Genomic DNA, 19714 nt, shown 5'->3' with positions numbered 1-19714 from the left:
GGCTCGTGTTTTGGTTCGGCGGCGTGCACGCAGAAAGGACGCAGAAGTTCAAGAGCTATGGCGACTTGCATTAAGTTTCCGATTCCTCCTTTGCCTACAAGGGCGTATAGTGCCAAACAAGGAAAAATTAGGAAGACCATGGAGGAGAAGAGAGAGACAAAGAAACAACTGCATTTGACCTTTAATTAAATGACGACAGGCCTACGGAGCATCCATGTAAAACACATCTAGTGCTCTCCAATTAGTTATTGTAGCTGCTGGCGTTTTACTTAATAACTGTACTTCAAGGATCTGCACTGTACAGGTTGTATTTGTCTCATTTGTCAAAACAGGCTTTTCTCAAAAGGTTAACTTACAGTATACAGTTTGACTAAATTGGCTGAATTCAGCAGTTCCACTGGTGTTCAAGTACAAAAATATGTCATTAATATTAACGGATGAAGCAAAGCCTCACTCGCAAAGTCTACAAGGATTACAAGGATTGCATAAGGATTACCATTCCACATAGCCCTGAGCAAAATAACACCAACAGTCTAATTGCTGAAGGAACAAAAGACTCGCTAAACCTGGCTGCTCTTATTCTCCTTAGTTGGAACCTTTTGTGTAGAGGGCGAGTCGGGTCAATGAGGATGCAGTCAGCCGTACTCCAAATGAGATCTTTACGCAACTGAGCAGCCGACATCTGGTCACACCCAATGACCCGACTCGACCTCCTGATCCTGCGCTGCAACCTATCTTGGTCTTGTTTGCGCATGTTACCAAACACGCAAATCAGGCCAAAGGACAGGATGATCTGTAGGACAAACTTGTAAAACAGTTGCAAGACGTAGCGATCCACATAAAAACTGTGCAATATCCACAGGAAGAACATTCTCTGTTCCTGTTTTTTGACATTCACAAAAGTGATTATTTGCTTTTGTGCTTTTTCTCTTTCCTTTAGTGTGTTATATAGATTTTTTGTAAGCATAATAGGTCTTCTTTTAAGACTTTTCTGTGTGTAAAATGTACACTAAAAAACACTCAAATGTGTAGGATTTAGGCTCTCTCAAGAGCCAGTGTTTGGTTTGTCCGTTCTGGGCTATTTTGTAGAAACATGGCAGAGCAACATGGTGGACTCAGTGAAGAGAACCCGCTCCCTATGTGAATATGGAGGGCTCATTCTAGGCTGACGAAAACACAACGATTCTTAGTTTCAGGTGATTATACATTAATGAAAACATAGTTATGAATATTATATTACATTTCTGCTAACACTGGTCCTTTAAAGCAGCAGTTCACTGAGAGTTAGGTGAGAAAATCAATACCACTCTCTTATCTGTATGCTAAGTATGAAACTACAGCCAGAAGCCAATTATCTTAGCTTAGACTGGAAACGGGGAAACAGCCTGGCTCCGTCTGCCAACTAGAACCTCTAAAGCTCACTCATTAACACATTCAAACTTGTTTGTTTGATCTTTTCTACAACCGTCTAAAAGCGACATCTAGGGGTTTTACGGGGGGATTATGTGCCGGATTATTTCTCAGTCCGTCACATAATCCCAGAGAGAGGTGTCAATCTTCTCATATAATTCTTGGCAAGAAAGTGAAAAAGTGTATTTCCCAAAATGTTGAACAATTCCTTTAAACTTCATTCAAATGTGTCACTTTCCTAATAATTTGTGATGTACATCTCTGTGCAGTCTCTCAGGTTACAGCTCAACCATACAGCAACCTTTTGGACAACATTTTAAAACCTCACCGCGCAGCACATATTGATCGCAGATAAGACAGCTCAACGCACTGCAACTCAAGAAAACATGAGCAAATTCAGAAACACATTCATTAAAGAAATGCGCTGTAAAATTCAGATAACATGTTTTCCTCATTTGATTGTGTTTGCATGTTTTGTCTTTAGTTGCGGTGCGTCGAGCTCTCAGTGCCTGCGTGAAAAGCGACGTCAGCTCATTGAGGATGTAAAAGGAACTTTTACACACAACAGTCTGGCCTGTATTTGCAACAATAATTAATCAAAAGACCAAAAATAAGCAGTTATTTTCCACAGTGGTGAAATCTGATGACCGATAACACCAAAAAGGTCAAATGTACGGTTTATAAAAGAGTTCCTTGGCTGATTGCTGCAATTGTCTGAGCCCATTATTGTAGCTGTTGCTCGACATTTGTGATGAATGTGTTTGCATTTGGCCGAAATCATTTTGAGATGTAAACGATTTCAGCATTTGAACTTTCAGAATGCAATAATTAATAGTAATCTGAATCAGATTTATTTGCCAAGTACGTGTGCACCTACGAGGATATTTTTTTTGTTTTTTGCATCTCTCTCGGTGTACTTACTGCCTTCAACAAAATTACAAAATCTACAAATTCACATTTACGTTACTATTTTATATTTACTTATGTTTATATCTATTTTAACTGCACATTTGTATGCCTTAGATTATTATTTTGATTTTACTTCTACTTGTGTGATTTCCCCTTTTATATAAACTGTACATATTTGATGAGCATTGTTGAAGGAACCTGAGACCAAAGATCATCATTACCAATGACTGCTTTGCTGGAATTGACAAATGACAAATACATAACCTTGATCCTTGAACGTACACAGAAATAGAAATAACAAGACAGCAAAGATAAAGAATAGACAGGACTGTTATATACACAAGTTTGCGAAAAAAAGAAGAAGAAGATGTATCATATAAACATATACAGTATAATAACGCACCCATGACCAACAATAAAATCTATATCAATATTTAGCTTCTCTTCCAATTAATAATCTCCAACTTAGTTCTGACTGGTAACATAAAGATAAAGGCTGGGAAAGGCACTCAGTGTTGATTCTCAACGTGGAGATTAAACTTCCAAAAGAAAAGGAACAGGTCACAGTGACTGGTCGCCACACGCCACACCAATTTTGAAAGCTTCTAAAAAGCTGATCTGAAGGGCTCACAACCTGGATGTGATTCTCCCAAGCCTTCCAGCTGAGCCACCATGTCAGGGATTTATCACGACTTGTCCTGACATCCTCCGCTGGCTGCATCTCACACAAAAAAGTCAACAAATCAATAGAGAAACCCTTCCAAATCCCCAAACTAACTGAGTATCGAGCAACTTCAACAATCCCTTTAACCAAGGACACAAAACAATCAGATGTAGCACTGACTCGTGCGTTCATCCAGAAGGCTGTTCTACAAGGCTACTGAGCTCTCCAGAGAGTCATAAACACAGCTCAGGAAATAATCAGATTTCCCCTGTCCTCACTGGAAGACATCTTCGGATCACGCCCCGGGGCTACAGACGTTTTGGAGGCCCTTCCTTCCCTTCATAATATGCCATGGCAACTTTAACTCAGGACCACCCATCAATGGACAGAAGAAGATCAGCCTTTTCAATTAAAAACCTACAAACATCACAGGCAAAGAACCGGTATATATGTGGGGTGGGGGTTTGGAGGTCATCCCCAGTTTCTGACCTAAAACTATGCAAGTTTACATCATTTTGGACCATTACTATTACTTTAGCCTAGATAACACCCAAAAAGCTTAAAAACAAAACTTGCTATAATAATTATTTTATTATTTACACATATCACAGCCTTCGTCTTAACATTTAATTCTTCTGGCAACCTTTGGCAAGAAAAAAATCATATTCTGTAAATCAATAGGGCAGATTCAGAAAACTTTTAAATTAGGACTGTCAAAGTTAACGCGAAAATAACTTGTTAACGCAAATCCGTTTTAACGCCACTAATTCATTTAATGCAATAACGCAATCAATCTTTCGGAGGTTGTAGAGGGCTCAGTTTTAAAGCTAGAGTGAAGGTGCTGGCATATGAAACTAGAAAGGAATCCATTGGTACCAACCATGTCATAATGTCTTGTCACAAAGGAGGTTAAGTAACGCTCCAAACATGTGCTAAATTTTGGCGAGGAAAAACTGTCACGGCCATTTTCAAAAGAGTCCCTTGACCTCTGACCTCAAGATATGTGAATGAAAATGGGTTCTATGGGTACCCACGAGTCTCCCCTTTACAGACATGCCCACTTTATAATAATCACATGCAGTTTGGGGCAAGTCATAGTCAAGTCAGCACACTGACACACTGACAGCTATTGTTGCCTGTTGGGCTGCAGTTTGCTATGTTATGATTTTAGCATATTTTTTATGCTAAATGCAGTACCTTTCTGGACAATATTTGTAATTTTTTTGTGTTGTTAATTGATTTCCAGTGATATATATATATATACATACATACATTTGCCTAAAGCAGCATATTTGCCCACTGCCATGTTGATAAGAGTATTAAATACGTGACAAATCTCCCTTGAAGTTACATTTTGAAAAGATGAAAAATGTGGGATTGATTTGCGATTAATCACGATTAACTATTTTAATCGATTGACTAATTGATACTCTCATTCTCACACCCCCTCCCCGCCGTTCATCGGCCAATCCAGCTTCAGCCCTGGTAAGCCCGAGCATCAAGGCGCCCTTGCCAACCACCATCTCTTCTCTCTGCTGCCATCTGGAAAGTGCTACGAAGCATTAAAGACACGCACGTCCAGGCTCAAAAACCTTTTTCATTTCAGTGCCATCACTGAGCTGAACTATGTGCAATAACTGTATACGTGCAATAATGTCTTTACAAGTGCTGGATTTGCCACTTTTATTTATCTTTTTGTATTGATATGTTACTTCTATTTATTGATACTTCACCTTTACTTCTTTTTAAAAAAAGTGTCTTGTATAACTATGGCAGGTGTGCGATTGTGTGTGGTGTGTCAACATGTGTGAGGAATGTTGAATATGACATTTTAAGAGCTGCAAAGCAAATTTCGTTGTACAATGTGTGCAATGACAATAAAGGCATTCTATTCTATTCTGTTGTCAATGCAACCTTGTGTTCAAGGTCAAACATGGAACGATAGCAGCACTCAATAGAAGGTCAGAATTCACAACTAGTATCTCTGACAATGGACAGCGAACAATTGTGTGCTGCCTGGATAAAGAGACACGTGTTGTTCTATATCATTTCTGTTCAGTGTCCGTAAAAGAGAATGCATCATGTCTATGGCAGCACAACAATTTCAAAAAGTCAGTAAAATCAGTAAAACAAATAGAGTAGCCTTTCATATTAGAGTCAATGTTATAAGTAGGTTACAGTTATCAGAACAATACCAACATTCAGGCTCCCTGAATGTGACTCAAAGGCGTGCTGCAGATATAAATCGCAATAAATGCTATTTATTTGGTGACCCTAATAAAATCTCCTGTGACCCACCTGTGGATCGAACCCAGTCTTTGGGAATGACTGGCATAAACTATTCTTACTGTTTCAGGTAACCTAGCTTGAAACCATCCATGTTTCTATATTTGTCATTGATATGGAAATCTATAATTCTATATAAAATATGTTTATGTTTATGTTTATTACAAAACATATTATTACAGAAGATAGGGGACCTATAAGGACTTTAATGGAGATACTGTGATTAGAAATTCATGGAGATTTTGTTCACTTGTGGCACTATGGGACAATGTTTCATGAGCTGGTCCACATTTTGTACCAGATGCACTACAAGCACGCTGACTCACATTTACTGTATGTGCACCAGCATGGGGTCGTTGAGATACACGTTCCTGCCGACTGCAGGAAACATGAACGTAAAAGAAGGTGAAAGAAGAGGTTGTGTCTATCAAATGACTTTATGTCCTTTCGCCGATTTTAAACTATTACAAAAAAAAAATGTCTTTCCAAATACATTATGAGGAAAATAAAAAGCACTTTCAGCACGTCAGTCAAGCGAAAGGAAGCACATCATTCATTTTGGTGAGACACAATGAATGTTAACACAATTTTGTTTGTTTACACTCCACAGGGTACCTTTAAACTTCAAGGTTGCTACCGTGCTATAAAAAAGAAACAGGCGCCACTCAACATTTTAACTCAAGAAACTAAGTGACTAGGAAATTGTTAATGTGTACGCATCCCACAGTTGTTTTTCTATCCTGGGGGGTGCTTGTAAAAACTGCACATGTAACAAATTCTATTTATAGAGACAATATGCTTGAGGAATTATTTTGCTTTGTTGGAAAAATGCACGTGTGTGGTCTCCAATTTTGTGCCAGTCCTGCTGCTCTGGTCTGATGATGAACTGTAGATAGATGATTCAGATCTGCTTCCAGACATAATACACAGACAGACCGCTTTGAAGGCAGAGAGGATTTAATCAAATCTGCAATACTTTTACTCAAACATGCATAACACAGGAAAGTAGGCTGTCCTCGACCAAAGAAATTCTTAGTCGACTAACACTCATACAATTTTGTTGACTAATCGATTAGTTGATTTAATCTACAGATCTGTAAAACTGAGTTTCTCCACAAAGAATCGCACAAAAGCACCACTTTAAATCTTGTGTTTACCAGAGAAGTTTCCTGGAAATAAGTCATTCAGCGTGAAAAAAAGCATAAGAAATGACGAATCGACTAAAGAAATCTTAGCCGACTAAGACCAAAACGACCTATTAGTTGATTAATCGACAGAGGGGGTGGCCTACAGGAAAGACTCCTCTAAAGGTGTCAAGCTATGCAAATCCTGCGTGTGCATCGTTTCTATACTTCAACCACGCCAAGTTTATGAGATTCTTCAGCAGTGAGCTCGAATGATTGAGACTGCTTCAAGCATCGTTAATCATCGGCTTGTTAATCTTCCATAATCTCAAACCAGTCGCTGTAATGTCCTCCCGCCATGCGTGACCCGTGTAACCACGACCAGCTATGCGGTAAGATGAGCGTTTTGCTGATGCAGTGAGTTTAAATCCAGCTCATGTCATAATTCTACGATTGATGGATGCAGAGAGGGGAGTTTCCTGTGCTAAAAAGGGATGTCAGCTCTGTCTGGCCATGCTGAGGGGTGCTTACAGATACAGCACGGAAAATGAAACCAGTGGGCTGTTAGAAAAACACATGGGGCCCTTAAGGCTCCAGTATGCGTCATCAGACCCGCTTGTCAGACGGTTTAATAGCTTCTGAAACCCCAGACCGCAACGGCTTTCCAATGTCGGATTAGAGGAGGGGGCTGTGTCCGACCATTTCCTTAAGGGGAGACACCGCAAGTGAATACAAAATGTTAACTAACATATACGACCATGAAACTTCCCCACTAGATGACGTACATTAAGACAATTATTTTGTTGTATTACAAGTTTTCTGAAATTTTATGTTTAAATATGTAAATGAGGCATTATCTAATGCTAACTTTGGGTGAATATAGGAGAAATCTACAGACACAAATAGACAAAGTAGTAAAATGAACACCTAAATGTGTATTTTGGATGTTTTATTTCCAGTAGTCTGAAAGAAGACATGTTATGGAAGCAAAATAGCCCAAAATCACAAAACTGACCAGTGTATAAAAAAACTATGTTTTTGCCTGGGGTGTCTCGCCTTAATTTTCCGAAACCGACATTCACAGCCACGTCATTTTTCATGCGAACATCAGAGTGCAACATTATGAAGGTCTGCCAGGAGTGAGCGTCTGAAAAGGTGCCCCGTTATCTTGTAAACCATGTCAGCTCTGACGGCTGGCTTTTTTCACTCGTCCTCCGAGTGTGGCTGTTCAGAACAACTATAAACACTTTAGCCCTCCGACGAGGTCCAACAACACGTCATACAAACTAGATCTTTTTGAGGATAACTCATTTACAATTCTCCTCCATGTCATATCCAGTCTGGGTTAATAAAAATGGGATACGTTACATCTCAATGGTGAGACTGTGAGATGAAATCATCACTGATAAATCTAAGGTGTCATCTGAATTAACATTCTTATGAATTGCTAATGACAGAATAGCACAGAGTGCCCTAATGTCCACTCTATAACTGGTAAACCATTATAAGACAAGGATTTATTGAACCTATAAGTAACAAGCAGTTACTGTCTAGTGAATGCTGGTAAAGAAGGATGTGTTGGTCCCAGTCTCGATTCAAAACCTTTAGTACAATAACTGGGATCATTATAGTCGAGGTTGGAACACTGGAGACATAATTCACTGTGGAGCTGGCCAGCAGGTGTGGGTCGATAATGACCACATGACTGATGACCACACAGTAAAGTTCAGAGGGTTGTGAAAGCAGGTCTGTTGACACCGTTCCTGTTGTCAATCCACAATAAAAAACAAAAGATGCCCTCAGTCCCAGAACATATTAAATAATCCATAAAGCCAGGCCTGTAGGAGCATGGCTACTTGGCCTTAGTTGTTGTCAATTTTTTGAGGGCACAAAGGTCAAATGCCGGGGCAGCAAGGCCATCAGATAAAGTCCATGGAAATAATGAATCTAACTGAAGGGTTAAGGATGATTTTATTTTTAATATATTATATAACTATCAGTGAAATAAATAAATAAAATGTTTATTTCACAAAATGATTTTTTGGTATTATTTACAAATTACCAATATTTGTAAGTTGTTAATTGTTGTCATCTCCTACTTTGTTGTGCTGTAGCCTACAGACAAAGTTAAAGCTGTTAAACGTCCAGTTATGAACGACATGGACCAAAGATTTGTGGCTGTGTTTTAGTTTTTAAAAATACATTCATTCTCCTAATTATTTCAAATCTCTATTTCACATGCAGTGCCTGTTAGCAGGAGGAGGAGGCTCGCATTTCTTCTCCTACTTGAAAGACTACAGAGGGGGGTAGAAGGAGAAGGAGCTGGTTTTGTGTGCATCCGTGTAATTGCAAAAAGAGAAACTCCTCACGGCTCCATCAAAAATAGCCGCCTGTTGTCATTCCAAGGACATCAAATACAGAGGCTTTGTCACGGCAGGAGGGACGGTGGATGGGTCCAACAAACACAAGGCTTATATCCAGGAGACCGCTGTTCGAGCCCCGTGTGTTACGTTTCACTTTCACATTACAATCAGCTGATCGTTCATGTTCCATGTTCATAACGTTCAGTTTCATTTTCACTTAACAAACGTAGTAGTTTTAAGCCCAGCCGTGTAGTTTTCATCTAAACCTAAAGTGACGCCAAGGGGTGTGACAAAGCAGCCGTATGTGACGAATTAAGATGAGAACGTTTTGCAAATATACTATTTTTAGTAGAGCAGAGTGGAGAGCCGCCTCTGGGACGCGCTGCGGTGCGTGTGGTGGAAGGAAAAGCAGTGTGTGGCAACGATCAGCTCAGGTGGCTCCATCGCAGCCGGAACACGGCGCAGCTGCGCCCGGTGTCAAACTATCGTCATAAATACCCCAATTTTCCAGCAGTTCACACCAGGCTCTAAATCGAACCCACCACTGGTTACATGCACAGTGTTTCATTTGATATTACCCAGTAAAAGACACTGGTGTCTAAAAAAACATATTGACAGGAAAGAAATCAGCTGAGGCAGTGCGGGCGGGTCACTGACCAATGTGGCCGCAGGGCATAAGATTTTCAGAAGGGCTTTAAGACCAGACAGAGGGGTTATCTCAGTGCATATAGCACATGTTATGAATTCAGCAGATTGAAGAAGCCATTCGGAAAGACTCATTACAATAGTGAAGTGACCTCCTGCAGGATTCAAAACTTGTGTCCTGGATTCCTTCAGAACATTGGAAAACTCAATAACTCTAATAACTCCCACAATAACTCAGATTGCTTCTTCAGGCTACCATTTTTTTTTCTTTAACAACCAATATGTTGGTTGTTGTACGGATGTACTTTCCACTGGGGAATGGGATTTTCACATACCAATTTTTGTGCCCTATACTTTTATTGTTTCAGGTTGTTTTCCTTACTAAAGTCTCTTTGAACATTGTCTGCTCACTGTCCTGCCACCATAATCCATAAGAGAAATGTTGATACACTCACCTTTAAAGATACATATATACTGCTCTACTTTATTATTGAAGGTTATTGTATGCTGCATGCACCCTGAAAAGACCTGCAGACACTACTCTGGTTTGATAAAGGTAGTGCCAATGTCCTTTTTGGGGTTATATTTTTATGACAGTTAATAGTCTCCTAAAAAGACACTAGAATTGAACATCAGTTAAGGACAGTAAAGCATGGGTCCCAATAATTTCAAGTAGGTTTAGTGCATTAATTATTATACAGAGGGTTAGATGTTCTACTGGTGTTGTGTTGTTGTGTTGTGAAGAATCTGGTACAATAATTAGAGGGCACAGTTTGAACAGCAAATAAAGCATAATGGGATCAGGGAACAATATTGTAGGCAGTGGGCATAAAAAGAAACATGTTTTGTGAGCTTTCAGAGTAGAAGGTCAGGTCAAATCAAAAGCAAACACATTTTGTTGCAAGGACATGTGGGAGAAAAACAAGACAGGACACAATAGAAAACATCATATGAGGACATAAGTGTACTGTCCACAAGTTAATAGCAGAGGAAAGAAAAGAAGGAGAATACAGGAGATCCACATGCTTTCCATACAACTGTATATGGCTTTGTATGGATTATTTTAATGTATTTGTCATTATAAAGAGTCTTACGTCCATGTCGTCGCAGAGCAGGGAGCCAGATCCATACTGCAGCCGACACTGATGGGCAGCGCTGTACAGAACACCAGGAAGCACCGAGTTCAGAGACAGCTTATCCTTCATGGGGGCATCATCAAGGCACCAGCCCCAGCCGCGACTGTGAGGGGCGGCAGGAGGGGGTGGATGGTTACAAAGAGAAAAGAGTTTGGTGAGCACAGTTTATAAAGGTTTCTTTGTTATATTCTCACAGTGACATTCTGCAACATTTTTAATCGAAATACATTTTTCTTTCTGCAGTTGACTTTCAATCATGAAAGCTTTTACAAGGACTGCATTCCTAACACCTAGAGATGGGCAGGTCTTCACCAGGAAGTATCCTGTATCCTGACTGTAATGGACTTCGAGAATCTGGCGGAGGCAACAGAGTTTGTTTGGAATAAATAGCAGAAATGAATGCAACAACAATCTTCTTCGGTAATCCGAGAAATGCTGACCATGTTGCCTTTGTGTTTGACTACAAAATAATATCAGGGAAGTGCAGTAGATCAACAGTTGAGAAATGATCTAAACTACCAATTTAACACCAAATTAGTTCAGTAATCCTTGTACTAAATATCCTTATGCTCAGCTCTAGTATTGCATATTCACTAACAAAACTGGAAACTAAACTAAAACTAAAACCTTGTGGTTGTATGCCTCCGCCAACTAGTCAATTTTTTACATCCATGTCTGTCCAAAAAATTGCATTACGTGCTATTTCTATTAGACATTTGTGGGAAATTGTCATAATTAGAAAATTAGGTCTTGATTTATGGCCAAAAATGTGTTTTCTGAGGTCAAAAGGTCCAAAATCTAATCAGTTCATCCTTGAGCCCAAGTGGATGTTTTTGCCAAGTTTGAAGAAATTCACTCAAGGCGTTCCTGAGATATCACAACAATGGGATGGAAGTAAGGTCACAGTGACCTTGACGTTTGACGAACACAATCAAATCAGGCCATCCTTGATTCCAAGTGGACGTTTCTGCCAAATTTGAAGAAATTCCCTCTAAGCATTCCTGAGATATCGCCACTGGTTTCACACTATTCAACTTATCTCCAGGTGGCGGTAACGCGCCAAGAAACGCAGCAGTGTGCCAGCAATGGGAGGGAAAAAAACTGAAAATAACCAATGTGAGTTTCAAAGTTTTCAAAAACTAATTTTTTAAAATATTTTATAAGGAAGAAAATGCATTCAACATGTGGTATAAATTAAACTGACTGGCCTGTTGTAAATACCTAAGTCTAAATCGGCTTTCGTTGCTAAGAACAACTCTCAATACCTCTTGTCCTCCCACAGCACGCAAAGACACAAAGTATGGGTGTCTTTGTATATTATGTAAATACCAGGGTGAATACTGTATTCTGAATCTGTTTTATCACAATGAACTCTTCCAGGAAAATCAATGACCTGTATTATAGTGTTGTATTCATAGGTTTGTCGGCTGTGGAATGGAATATAATTGTTTTCACTTCACTATGTCAAGTGAGGAGAGATTCTCACACAAGTGGAATGGAAACATGTGTACAACTGTACAGAAATAACAAGCTTCTTCGTCTAACTCTCCTGTATTAATTTCCTGTTAATTACTGAGAGTAAGTAATTCTTAGCGTGCTATAGAAAATGCATTGAGTCGATAAAAAATAGAGGGACAAATTTACTGAGGCTTGTCGCACATTCTGCCCGAAACACACGTGCAGTATTTATCAAGTGGACGCAACAGGCTGGAATCATTTAAGGTACGATCGCACAAATAAGAAAACATGAAGACAAAGTGTATAGCAATTATGTTCAATCAAAAGTACATTAAAAGTATCTGTCTAATTAAAATCTGCAGATTGAGGCACGTGTCGCAGAAAGTGGGTGCTTGAGCCAAGACAAATTAAAACAGTTGAACAAGTTTAATTGATATCAATTAAACATATAAATGATTTTATAACATGTAAAAATACCCAATGTTTTGATTTGTAACCTGCTAACTAGGAACAACTCCTTGTTCCAGTGGACAGGACTCTGAAACTGATTGCTTTAACCTGCAGTAGGCAGTATATTTCTGGCATCATTGGGCAAAAATTCTATAATAACCTTTCAGCATATTGTAATTCAAGTGTGTTCCAGTCCGTGATGGGAGACTTTGACCAATCACAGGTCATTTCAGAGAGAGAGCGTTCCTATTGAACGTTCATTCAACGGAGGCAAGGAGTCGATCACTTGCAAACTCTGATCAAACAGTCAAACTAGACAGCGCTGATCAAATATGAATCCCTATTCTGTTACTGTAATGCTCACTGTATGGGGCGGTGCTTGATATTTCCTGAACTGATCTCAAGTTCAGGAAATACCAAGCACCGCCCACCAGCCGGAGCAAACTTTCTAATTTTACAGCTAAACAGCACACTACAAGATGTTTCTGAAAACATTTGAGGAGAGAAATATGCATTACAGTAACAGAATATTGATTCATATTTAATCAGCGCTGCCTAGCTTGACTGTTTAATCAGAGTTTGTGAGTGATTGACAGCTGCTCAGAGACGGCAAGGCTCCAGCTTGGCTCTGATTGGTTGTTTTCCTCCGGTCTGTGAAATCTTGCAGATACCATTAGGAGCACCGGAGGACTGTTTTATAAAAATAACTTTTTTTAACCATATTTACTCCAATTCTACCAACTGCAGCTTTAACTGTGACCCACAAATATAGATGAATTGTTATTCTGTGACTTGTAAATGCACTTTAATTTAAATTTATTTGAAGAGAATTTCATCACCAACTTATCAAGTGTTATCATTTAGTCCATATACATAGTTTTATGTTCTACATTTCAGTATTAATAATATGACATGACGATAGTTAGTCAGTGCAGTTTGTGCCACCCTTGCAGCTACTTAAGTCTGATTTCTTGGGCTCTATAGCGATGCAGCTATTAGTGCTGCCGCACAGCTATTAGTGCTGCTGCACAGCTGAACTGAAAATAGTTTTACCGACTGTGACAGCACGGATGGTTGGACTGACAATGTCTGAAAATGGTTGACTGGTTTCTTCAGCTTTGGGCGAAAGATATAATGTCATTATCACTTTTAAATGACTTCCAGAGGACGGATTACAGAAAGGTCATCGCTAAATACTTGATGAATGTCTCATTATAGCAACCCATCATTACCATAGCCATTATGTTAAATTCTGTCACTCACAATAATTAGTATTTTGTTAAAATATATTATTACTATTAAAGTTAGGGCTTCTTAAACAAAACATGTTTTTTTATATTTGCTGAAATTCTCATTTAAATTCCAACAGAAATCAATAAATCAAATGCACTGACAAAAAGAAAGAAAGACATCCTGTATCTGTGTCTGTGCAGGACTGCAATGAGCAATTAAATGATAAGATGGCCTATTCAATTCAATTCATTAATTTTTATATAGCGTCAAATCATAATAGAAGTTATCTCAAGACGCTTTTCCTATAGAACAGGTCTAGACTGTACCCAACAAGATATCCCCCATGAGCATGCATTGTAATGCAACAGTGGCAAGAAAAAAACTCCCCCTTAACAGGTAAAAGCGACGGTAGCCGAATGGTTACAACACGTGTCATATAACCGCAGCGTCCCGGGTTAGATTCCAGCCTCGGGCATGTCATGCACCTCTCTCCCCCCCCTTTTCCAGTCTGCCTCTACGCTGTCATCCTTCTAATAAAGGCCCAAAAACATAATCTTTTAAAAAAAATAAGACATAAATCTATATACACCATACTGTATTACCCCAAGTGTACAAGAGAACTCAATGAAAATAACTAAATAATTGAATTATCTATAACTTGCAGAGTGCATGTTTTACAAAAACTGATAAGAAATAACAAAAATTAGTTGTTATCTAACTAATTCATTAATTAATTTCCTCCTAAGCAGAAGCGTGAGGCGCTAATCATCTGGCATCAAAAGCCTCACCATGTGAAATACTTTTACTGTCATCTTGAAGAAAGAACAAAGTTCTTTGATGTACAGACGAATCATTTGATTTTTTGAGGATGTCATTACACAATCATCCATAATGATGGCTGCTCTCATGGGACTGTAATGATCCTGTGGTAATTGCATTGTGAACAAGCGTGAGCTCTGTGATATGAATTTCAATCACATTCATGATGTTATACAGCCAAGCTGATATAAAGCTGCATTACCAAATCTGCCAAGGGAAGATGCCCACAGTATGTCCAAGTTGTAGTTTATTTTGCTTTAGTCAATCCATAAGTGCTGATCTGCAGTAACATAAGATAATAAATTACAGAAAACTAGCTGGAGCTCACACTGAGAGTCCTCAATGACTATGAAGTCAGATTCACAGACAGCACTACCGTGTTACAGAGTTTTCATAGAGAGGAGAAATGCGTCTGGATAAAGCTGACATGTTCTGGATTTAGCCAACACTGAGTCACTGCACTGCACACCTGTGAGGAAGAATGAGCCCAAGTGAAGGCAAACTTAAGTGTGCAGATGTTCTTAGTCCTTTGGCCTTTGTTGAAAATGAGCATACAGAGAGCACCTATACATTAAATCTAATGTCTGACCAAGTGATGGAGTTACTCTTAAATAAACCTCTTGGGCTGTGCCGCTTAACAAAGACGTTAATAACCAGCACAGGATGTTTTCCCTCATTATGTGCGTACAGCGGCGATCAAAAGGTTATATTGAATGTGAGCAAAATGTACCTTCTCATATTTATCATTGATCCAGCAAAGTGGAAAGAAATGTCTTCCATATGTGACGCAAAAACACCATATTACTGTGATGCTGCGTATTTTAATTACGCCACCTGGAAGAAATCAAAACATTAAGGAAACTACTTAAACAGGCAGTAATCATTTTCTTGCCATTTGGAGGCAGCGCAACAAGCTGTAGACTTAACATATTACCATCTTGTGACGTTGATATGGCCTATTTACACATCTGGCAGATGCAGAGAAACATTAGCATTGTATTGAGTCGTGTTTCTTGACACCTGACGAATGTAAGTCCAATATTCACTTCTCTTTAAGCCCTGTTTTGGTTATTAATTCCTGAGGGAAATATCTGGCTCTTTAGCTGCTAAAAGCTCCACTATGTTCACCAGCTAGTCGCTAACTGTGTCTGTTTGCTGTTTGGTGCTGAGCAGGTTGTGTACAGTGGAATAAGTGGTGAAAACAACTGGCTGCTGCATCTGAAAACACCCTGATGAGGTGAGAGTGAAGCAAAAACCGCAAGGCCGTAAAAACCAAAACAATGCGCTGAAAGATGCTAAAACGCTCCGTAGAACTGTAGAATCGGGTGATAAATTAAATTCATCCATTGTAAATATAAAAATATGATTAGAAAAGCTTAAAGATCAAGTACTGTATAAATAATATATGTTCTATCTAGGGCTGTCAAAGTTAATGCAATAATAACGCCTTAACACAAATTTGTAGTCACATGCCTTTAGAAAATGTTTTACCTTCATGAGTTAACATAAATAATAAAAAAGATAGATACATCAGATTTAAAAATACAGCTCTGACTCCAGAAGCTGATAGTTTAGCACGTACTAACAAAATAGTTCATTTGAGATGACCTCACACTGACTATTGAACAGCAGCAATTAAAATGTTCTCCATGAGTGCCTCGGCGCTGAATCACAGCTCAGAGGTTCTACTGCGGCCGCTATCAAAGCCAACTTTCCTGGAAATGTTTGCAACAATTAATTAACTGTTTCCTGAATACGTTCACCTCAAAGTTAATTTACAATCATTATATGAGCTGTGATGAAATACTTTACATTATGTGTGAAATATCTCCAGGCTCTTTGCGTCTGTGGCTCCTCTACGCAGCAATTAAACGAACATGAAATTATTTTTTTGTTTGTTTCTTTCAACTTGGCCTCTGTGGCCTTTCAGGAATTCTCCTCTGGACATTAAAGGGTTTCTCTCTGTTTATGAGTAGCCCATCTATGTGATAATATCTAAACCACTCAGCTCAGTGTGACCCTGCACATTCCACATAAAACAACACCTACAGACCAAACCTCTGAAGCAGCGCACAGCAGTGGAGGCCTGCGGGACAACTAAAGCCATATACAATAGAAGCCTTGTGCTGCAGTCAGTGAGAGCGATAAAACAGGGAAAATGGAGAGAAACGCTGGCATTTAGAGCAATGAGATGGGAAGACAAATATCAGTTGTCAAGTCTCGTGTGAAGAAAATGATCAACAGAGATTTAGTGGTTTTGGAGTGGCTGGCTAGACGCAGAGGTCAAAAGACAGCTGAGGTTGCTTTAGAGGCATTTGGTCATAAACCAGTTGGGAAAAAAAATAAAATTTTGACATGATAATGGCACAAGATGAAAAGTCAGGGAATCACCTGTGGGGAACATGAGCTACTGCACCAAATTTAATGGGAATCTTTCCAAAAGTTGTTGACAATATTTCACTTAAAAGCACAAATGTGACCCTCAATAAGGGCGAGAAGAGATTACTATGATTAAGGATTACTTATGATACAAACTTTTGACTAAAAATGTGTGGGAAACGGTGCTTTTAAGTGACAACTCTCTTGTCTCCTTTTTAATTACCATCGCCCAGACATGCATACGCAAACACACAAACTAGTGGCTTTTGTGTAGCGACCTCCCACAAGAGTAAATATCGCCCCGCGGCCCTTTTTTTCCGCACTGGAGTCAAGAAGCTACAATGCTGTCAAGTAGCTGAACACCCACTAAATGAATTCCAGATGCTTGGAGCTGAGAAACTGGGGCAACTAGTGCATGGTGAAATATCTCAGACATTCAACACATGTCCTGTTGAAGCCAGAGTCACAGTGCAAGTCTTAGACAGTAGCTGACTGTATAGTTGACACACACACACACTCTACTGTTAATAGACATAGTAAAGCACACAGATATACTGTATACACGTGTAGTTTTATCTAACTGTAGAGTCAGTAGGTGAGAAAGGTGAAATTTAGACTGCCTAAGCTCCTGTAAAATGAACAAACAAATTAGGCATTTCCTAATTATTAGCACGTTGTTTCCAGTCGTTCAGACCATTGCATGGAAAAAATTGGTTTTATAACATGTGTAACAAAGCTCAATAAATGCAAATTAAACACCAAGGGTCACAATCAAGCACGCAATATAGTTAACGAAAAAGGACAAGACTTTACCAAAATCTTTCTTTATTTTCGTCTCCTTCCACTTTCTCTGTCTCAAGCACACACACACACACACACACACACACACACACACACACACACACCGCTGCAGCGCTCAGTTCATCTCTGTCCTTCTTGTCTCTCACCTCATTCCTGATTGTGCTACTATAATGCATAAAGTTGGCAGTTTGCGGGTTGGGTCGAATAGTTGATTAATGAATATTTCTAAATGTTGGGCGGGTGGTTTGGCTCTAATAATGGACCGGTGGGTGCGACTGAACCGCGCATCACTAATGAGCGCAGTCAGTAAGACTTGGAGTAACTGCAAAGCTGCATTCTTAATCATTCAACCTGTGTTTTTCATCAGATAATGATAAGATCAAATCTAGGGCTGCAAAATTAATCACATTTCTTATTAAAATTGCAATATGGCCTACTGCAATTTTCGAATTGCAGGATGAGGAGGAAATAGCAATATTTGTTAAAGTTGAAATGTGTGTAAAAATATCATTTTAAATGAAATGTTGTGGTGCTGCAGAGATGTCCTTGTTTAGTACAGATCCCCACAAAAATCACACCACAATCATTTTAATATGTTTCTCAGTGAAAATTTGAATAATCATTCCCTCTAATATCGCAAATCATATCGCAATATCAGTATAGTTATAGCTATATATTTTTTCTAAATCGTGCAGCCCTAATAAAATCTTATGGGAAATAAGTTTGACTTAAATAACTAAACATGACTAAGACTAAGATTACATTTTAAAAAGAGCTGACAAAATTAAAGGGACTATTTGTAACTTTGTACGCGCATAAATGTAGCGGGTCGTCACACATGCGCGCTCACATATGCGCGTTCGCGTGTGGCCGCTGCCTCTCCAACTCTGCCTGCCTGCCTTCGCTCAGAGAGCGCGCGAGTTCTCAGCTCGCTCCACCTCTAAACGTGACCGCGCGCTCACTCCTCACTGCAGAAGAGTTAGTTTAGCTCTGAGAATATCTAGTGAATGTACAGTGGACGTTTGTGCAGAAAAGAAATGCTGCAGCTCCTCCAGACCAACAGAGGTTTCCCGTGTCTTGTGAAGTGACGGAGCTCCTTAGCTAGTAACGTTACCCTCTCATTACCGACCGGGTGCCGGTGTCTCCTCTGCTCTCTCCAGCTGCGGGAGGAGAGAGCAGGGAGACACGCTGCAGAGCGCCGCTGCTTCAGCCTGCACTTAGGCAGGAAAAGCCAACACTGGGATCAGATCTAAATCATGTTCATGGAGAGACCTTCGTCTGGTCAGCTAACATTACTGCCAAGCAGCTGAAATATAGAGTGATATTGTGGTTTTAGCTGACGTGTGTCGCCTCACTGTTTTGAGTGATGCTCGTTCAGGTATATTGAGAGCGAGCAAGCGCGAGCCCGACGCTGACTTTCGTTGATTTCACGGCCACAGGTGTCGCTGTTAAGAAGCATTTCTGAAAGTTACAAATAGTCCCTTTAAGAGAGAACATTTTTTTTCGAAAAGTAATGACTAAACTGTTTTTCCGCTACTACAACTATGAAGGTAAGAATGACTAAAATGTGACTAAAACTAATAATCATTTTGTCTTAAGACTAAGACTAAGGTTGCGACCAAAATTCCATACTAACTGCTATTTAGTACGCTAAAACAGGAAATTAGATTATTTTGGTAAGTCCGAAACCTTTGTATGAAACCAATAGTACACGAAGTGCATACTATGACTGGTGAAATATGACAGTTTGCAACACTGGACACTACAGCGGCATAAATATCCCACAAATGCAATATGGTAGTGATGACAACGTTCATAACAGCCGTTGACGGACAGCTCGGTAACGTCAATAATGCTTCAATTTAAGTATAAGATTTCTCTTTGCTAGGTGTAATATATATTTTAAATTAATTCTGACTTTGACTTTCACAAACCGTCGTTTTGGTCACATGAGGTTGGCACGGGTTACCATGGTTACAGGTCTCCAACCGGCGAGGAAGCTCTCGAACGTAAATTACTGCTCAGTGCGTCCGAAAA

The 19714-nt window shown here is 39.4% G+C and overlaps 1 protein-coding gene across 2 annotated transcripts in view; it reads right to left on the bottom strand.

Annotated features, from left to right (window-relative positions):
- Positions 1–19714, bottom strand: part of LOC119476003 (A disintegrin and metalloproteinase with thrombospondin motifs 7) — a 104888-nt gene that overhangs the window by 45781 nt on the left and 39393 nt on the right. For both annotated transcript variants that reach the window (XM_037749173.1, XM_037749179.1), the window contains one exon: positions 10496–10640. In XM_037749173.1, the coding sequence (XP_037605101.1) occupies positions 10496–10640 (145 nt within the window). The remainder of the gene's footprint in view (positions 1–10495; positions 10641–19714) is intronic.

This window comes from Sebastes umbrosus, chromosome 2, assembly GCF_015220745.1.
Source record: "Sebastes umbrosus isolate fSebUmb1 chromosome 2, fSebUmb1.pri, whole genome shotgun sequence".
Lineage (NCBI taxonomy): Eukaryota > Metazoa > Chordata > Actinopteri > Perciformes > Sebastidae > Sebastes > Sebastes umbrosus.
The sequence above is the reverse complement of the archived record's forward strand: the minus strand, read 5'-3'. Positions and strand labels throughout refer to the sequence as shown.